Source organism: Cyprinodon variegatus, unplaced genomic scaffold (assembly GCF_000732505.1).
Source record: "Cyprinodon variegatus isolate N-32 unplaced genomic scaffold, C_variegatus-1.0 Scaffold1007, whole genome shotgun sequence".
NCBI lineage: Eukaryota > Metazoa > Chordata > Actinopteri > Cyprinodontiformes > Cyprinodontidae > Cyprinodon > Cyprinodon variegatus.
This window is the reverse complement of record NW_015151460.1, coordinates 48,135-54,584: the sequence shown is the minus strand read 5'-3', so window position 1 is coordinate 54,584 and position 6,450 is coordinate 48,135. Positions and strand designations below refer to the sequence as shown.

General features: G+C 45.4%; 1 protein-coding gene across 1 annotated transcript in view; it reads right to left on the bottom strand.

Moving 5' to 3' along the window:
• The window catches only part of ing3 (inhibitor of growth family member 3), a 9,213-nt gene that overhangs the window by 999 nt on the left and 1,764 nt on the right, over positions 1–6,450 (bottom strand). The window contains exons 3-12 of the mRNA XM_015399394.1: positions 5,358–5,458; positions 5,209–5,274; positions 4,980–5,076; positions 4,831–4,902; positions 4,640–4,756; positions 4,393–4,556; positions 2,555–2,742; positions 2,290–2,482; positions 2,181–2,219; positions 1,973–2,099 (exon numbers count right to left, since the gene is read on the bottom strand). Of these exons, the coding sequence (XP_015254880.1) occupies positions 1,983–2,099; positions 2,181–2,219; positions 2,290–2,482; positions 2,555–2,742; positions 4,393–4,556; positions 4,640–4,756; positions 4,831–4,902; positions 4,980–5,076; positions 5,209–5,274; positions 5,358–5,458 (1,154 nt within the window). The 3' untranslated portion in view covers positions 1,973–1,982. The remainder of the gene's footprint in view (positions 1–1,972; positions 2,100–2,180; positions 2,220–2,289; positions 2,483–2,554; positions 2,743–4,392; positions 4,557–4,639; positions 4,757–4,830; positions 4,903–4,979; positions 5,077–5,208; positions 5,275–5,357; positions 5,459–6,450) is intronic.

Below are 6,450 nucleotides of genomic sequence, written 5' to 3'. Positions count from 1 at the left end.
GCCGCGGAAGGAGACACTCTTTTGAACACATAATGTTTTGGGAAGAGAAACGTTTTATTTCGCTGGCTCTAAAAACCTGTCGGACTACTTTCGGCTTGACCAAAACTGGACGATAACTCTGCTCACAGGATGCTGCCAGGGGTAAGTCGGTGTGATTGCATGCCGCTGGTGATGGGGATGCCATACAGATTCATGTCAAAAATACCGAACTATCCCTTTAAAGGTGCATTGTAGGAAATTTTGAGCCCACTACTTTGTCATCCACTAGACAACCGGAAACTCATCTAAAATGGCGTAATCACTACATAGCGCTCTATATAGGTGTAAGGGCGGACATTCGGACGATTCTAAAAACAGATATGATGCCATCTGATGATGTCACACCGCCCACAGGCTGACATTAGTATTACAGCATCATTACATGACCTGCAGAGTGCGGCAGTTTGCGGCACTGTTTACTTGCAGCAAAAGGGTTTCGGGTTGGATTTCTGCATGGAGTTTGGATTTTCTGATCGAGCATTCATGGTTACACTGGGTTCCCACAGTCCAAAAACATGAGGGTTAATTGGCATCTCTAAATTGCCCTCAGGTGTGAGTCTGTGTGTCTCTGTGTTGCCCTGCGACAGAATGGCGCCCTCTACAGGGTGGGCCCTGCCTCTTGCCCATAGGCTGCTGGAGATCATACAGCTCATCCATCAGCCTGAAGTGACCCAAATCCGATTTTTTTTGCACATATGCGACCTGTATCTGATATTTTAATGGCAGTCTGAACAACTCAGATCAGATTCTTTCCAATGCGACCCAGGCCGATTGGCTCTGTGGTCCTGAATGCAAAACAGATCGGATCTTTTCAAATGTAACCCGTGTCTGAACAGCCATTCGACCTCTACACCATTAACACAAAACAAGGGTCACTAGTCTGCGTCCTGCTACTCGGAAGCAGCAAGAAAAACTGCAACCAATGCGGACGATGATGCAGAGTAGTATTTATATTGAAAAGATTGTTTTTAAGGTAGGGAAAGATTGCAAGTGGCTTCGGCACCGCCATCCATGTTTACTTCCGTAAAAACAGCTCACGGTGTCTTGTGACGTCATATCTTCTACTGCGCATGCAGGACACTTAGGTGGTATAATTGTGTCGCATATATTTGTAAAAAAATTGGATATTACAAAAAAAATTTAATTGGGCCTGAAATGTGAACGTAGCCCCTGGCTGAATAAGCGGGAGAAGATGGATGGATGGATGCAGATGTGGTGAATCGTTTTATTGAAAGTGCTCTCCTGGCGTTAATTACCATCAATTGGGTAGCACTGTGGCTAGCTGTACTCAGTAGTTAAAATGTTAGCCTCTTTTAGCCCGGCCATTTAGTAGCTAACAGGTTAGCCTACTTTAGCTCGGTCAGTTAGGTATATTGGGCTACACTACTTTTAAAATCGTTTCAACAAAAACAATTCATTTTCTACAAGTAGAATAACTGTTTAATTGTCTAAAATCTCTGAAAGTCATTTTTTAGGATGTCCCATTTGTCCTCAGATATTTTTATGGCCACCTTGGTAAATAGTGGAGCTCAGTCTGAGAACGCAGCACTTTCCTTCAAGACTGACGATTGTTTTCTAATTTCGGCTACTTTACATCGCTGATGAAATGTAAAATAATAGCAAATATAGGTAATAATATGTTAAAACTCCAAAAGAGATTTGATCTTAAGAAATGGGCAATAGTTTGTCCAAGTGGAGTTGCCATATGTTGATGTCATAAGAAAGGGTTGGGCCTCGAGCAGATCTGGTGCTTAAATCGGGCCCTCCTTTAAATGGTTCCTAACTTTGACAGAACTTGGACTCTTTAGGACCTGGATCTGCCAGAGGAGAGAAGAACCTGGACAAACAAAGATCCAAACTAACAGGATTCAGATGACATCAGGTCAGAGGTCTGAGTCGGACCTTAGAGCAGACTCTAAAGGCGGTCTCTGACCTCTGATGGTCTATTTGTGGCGGCTGCCCCTCCTCTTCATGGCGGCCGTGCACTGAGGACAGAACCACTTCCCTTTGGGAGCCTCGGTCAGGCCCACGCAGCCGTAGTGGAACCACTCAATGGGACACTGAGGACAGAGAAAATGATCCGGATCAGAACCACACAGCTGGGAGGTTAAGAACCATTCCACCTAAACTGGATCACTCACATCTGTGTTGTCACAGCCGACCATCTCTCCATAGGAAACCTGCAAGAGACCGGCCCAGTTAAACCAGAACCATGAACCAGAACCTCCAGCCTGTGTCCCGCCCACTAACCTGGTTGCAGATGCAGTAACGGGGCTCGTTGGGGTCGTAGGTCCAGTCCACCTGGCTGTTTGCCTCAGCTTCAGGCAGAACCGCCGCTTGCTGGGAAAGTTCCTGAGCCAGCGCCGAGGAGGAGGAGCAGGAAGACAGGGACGATGAGGAGGACGAAGAGGACGACTGGTGGTTGGAAGACTTGATGCTGCTCCTGGAACCGGAGGAAACGGACCTGAGTACACCAATCTGAGTGTGTGTCTGTGTGTGGAGGAACCGGCCTTACTTGGACTTTCGGCCCCTGGAGTCCGAGGCAGCGGTGGGGGTGAGGGTCTGGGTGAGGGTGGAGGCCAGCGCCGAGGAGGAGTACCCCGAGTTTTCCCGGGTCACGGAGAACTCCCGGACCTGGAAGTCGTTGTTTTTGATGGCTTCATAGCTCGCTTTGAGGCTGGAAGTCCGTCTGCCCTCCTTCATCTGACAATCAGAACCAACAATCAGAGGCAGGTTCTAACCGGCTGCATGATACCAGGAACGAGTGCAAAAGACTGAAATCCAAAAAAACTAGAAAACCAACTAGAACTGAATCCATTGGGCGGTTCTTGTTTAACTAAACCATGAATAACCTGAAGGCAGGTTACCAGAACCAGCTGGAGCTAAACATGAACCGCGGGAGCGGATCTGGATGGAGAATAACCACAACAAACTAGTTTTATTTATTTTAAAGGCATTTTTGTTTTTTTACCAAACAGTTTTAGTTAATTTTATCTGAGGGGAGTCTGACTCTATACTCTGAACCATCATTAAACTACTAGTTAACTGCAACTAAACCAGTTAACCCACATTACACTATTAGTAAACCACCACTAAACTACTAGTTAACCACAACTGAATGAGTTAACCAACATTAAACTATTAGTAAACCATCCCTAAACTACTAGTTGACTGCAACTGGATGAGTTAACCAAGATTAAACTATTAGTAAACCATCAATTAACTAATAACCGCAACTGAATGAGTTATCCAACATTAAACTATTAGTAAACCATCACTAAACTACTAGTTAACCACAAGTGAATGAATTGACCAACATTAAACTATTAGTAAACCATCACTAANAACATTAAACTATTAGTAAACCATCACTAAACTACTAGTTAACCACAAGTGAATGAATTGACCAACATTAAACTATTAGTAAACCATCACTAAACCATGTATTAACTGCAACTAAACGAGTTAACCAACATTAAACCATTAGTAAACCATCAATAAACTACTAGTTAGCCACAACTGAATGAGTTAACCAACATTAAACTATTAGTAAATCATCAATACACTACTAGTTAACAACTGAATTAGTTAACCAACATTAAACTATTAGTAAACCATCACAAAACTAATAGTTAATTGCAACTAAACTAGTAAACCATATCTTAACTATTAGAAAACCATCACTAATCTACTAGTTAACTACAGAAAAATATTAATTTCAGCTGCTCTTTTTCATCATCAGGTTTAACTTAAATGATATTTATTCCTATTAGCTAATAAGTATGTATTTAGTTAGTAAAAGTTAAACATAACAGCTGATTTCTGGACTTTTACAGATTTAACTATTCTTTTCAGGTTTTATCTGGACTCACTGCTGCTGGGTCACTCCTACAAACACACATTGGATCATGTTTTCTGGCTTCCATTGATCAGGGCTTCTTTTTATTCTTGACTAGACTTGAATTAACTGAATGAATAACAGAAAATCCTGAATTTATCAGGCGACTCAGAACAGGTTTATTCTACTTTCTGAATCTGGGTCAATATCAGATCTTTTCTGTTTGGGTTTAATGAAAACAAAAGTCTGGGTTCTGTTCTATGTTTGGAACCACGGCAGTTTTTCTTCCACTGGGTTCTATTGCTGATGTTCCCGTCCTGCGGGCAGAACCTTACTGCTGTTAAATGACACCGTTTGGGTCTGATAGACCCGATGGAGACATCAGACTGACTCTGCCTGCAGCTTCCTGAAAATAGTCCACAGATCCAGAACCACATGGTTCCAGCCTCTGGCCCAATTCGAGGCCCTTCTACACCGGCTCTACCAGCCGAGGCTCCGCCCCCTCCGTCTCTAACCTGAGCCGTGGCCTGGACGGCCTGAGCTGCAGCCATGGTGATGGCCCCGGCTCCGGCACCGGGCCCGGCGGGCAGAGAGCTCAGGTTGTAGGAGGCCAGAGGCTGAGAGGAGTTCACGCTGAACGCGCTGTTGGTGGATGAAGACGTGCTGTTGGCACGGCAACCTGCAGGGGACACAGTGACCATTTTAACTGGAGAGGATGGAACAGCCAGAAGAGAGAGAGAAGGGGTCCAGATGAGTCGCTACCTGGGGTGTTCTCCTTGGAGGCGTCTGATGTGAGCGTGGACAGCAGAGCTTCAGACTTGAACTTCTTCTCTGGAACGTGTTCTGTGGTGTGGTGGGTCGGGGCGCTGTACTTCCTCTCTGGGAGGAAACAGAACAGACACCAGCGTCAGAAGCTGCTATACGGACGCTGAAGGTCCAACAGCGGGACTCACTCTCAGAGCTGCTGTGGGAGTGGACGTGGTGGTTGTTGACGGGCTGAGACGGGCTGTCCATCTCCAGAGAACCTGAGGAGAACACAGTGGGAACGTCAGAGGGGAACGTCATACCGGACCATGAGGACCCCTCTCACCAACAAACTCACGTCTCTCCAGGATCTCTGTGATGCCGGCGTTATCCGCTTCCAGCTCCATCTTAAACTTGGCCAGCTCCTGGTCCAGTTTCCGTAGGTGCCGGTCCACCTGAGGATGAAAAACCCAGCTGTCTCAACTCAGCCTGCTTCCTTCTGCAGCTTCTGCTCCCGTTGATCTGACTGCCACCTAGGGGTGAGCAGGCTGAACCTCTACATGGAGGAACGCCACAGACCTACTCACCAGGTCGTAAATCTGATTGGCCAGCTGGACCTTCTCATCAGCATCTTCCAAAGCTTTGTAGTAATCCTGAAACGGATTCATCCTGTCACTAACATTTCATCACAGAGAAGAATTTACGGGATGTTTCTCAGCAGGTCAGCTGTTCCCACCTTTTTGATGATCTCCATCTGCTCCTCTCTCCACTCGGGTTTGTTCTTCTTTGCGTTGATGAAGAACTCCGTCACCTTCTGCTCCAGCTGATCTGTGGCGTCTAGAAAGAACAGGAGGAACCAGATGTTAGAACAGAGACGTTCTACTCAGCCCTTAGGGATCCGTTTTCAGACAGCCTTCCCTCCAAGTGTCTGACAATTAAAATCTGACGACGGTTGAGTTTAGACCCATTAAACCAAACATGCTTTCCCAACATTTCTCCACCTCTAAAGTCCAGCTTAACTATTTAGCCACACAGTCCCATTATCAGCTCCATACAGAAGATCAACTGGAGCAAAATGAAGCCATGAAGAAGACTCGGCAAATATCTGGAAGATGACCAAAGCTCTCCATCATTTCTCAGTGGATGAGAGCTTTGGAGAAAAGCGACTACCGAAGACCATCTCTGACTCTGTGTGTTGGAGAAGCAGCTCATCTACAGCTGGGGTTGTTCATTAGGAGGGGCGGCGGATTCCCATGATGTTCTTAGGACACAGAGCAGGAAATGGGAGACAGATGGACATGTGGGCTGCTGCAGAGCCCCTTCAGTGACACACTGCTGCATCCTTCATGTATAAAAGAGGACTATGGTAGATCACCAGTGGCGGCTGGCCAATAGAGGGCGATAGAGGGCGTTTTGGATAATTTAAATGTAAATTAATGTCAAATATTTTGAAAATAATTAATATATATATTCAAATGTGCCAGATAACTATTTAATCTTTAATGTGGAGTAAAGCATCACTTAATTTTTTGTTAGATTCTGCTTCGCCTGTCTCCTTTTTCAAACGTTAGGATCTGACCCAGCATGGATAAAGACAGGAAGGCCTGATTTAAAGCTTTTCCGAATTCTTCCAAGTGGTTTACGACTTTACACGAGTGAATAAAGTGAATGTGATTGGTCCTTTATCAAGGGGGCGGGATTGTTGGGACGGAAGGTTCGCAAGCAAGTTTGGTTGTGGCCGGTTTGTTGGAAGCATCTTGCTAACCAGTTAGCAACTTAGTGCTACTTGGTCCCAATGGGAAATTCCATTGGGACCAAGTAGCACTAAG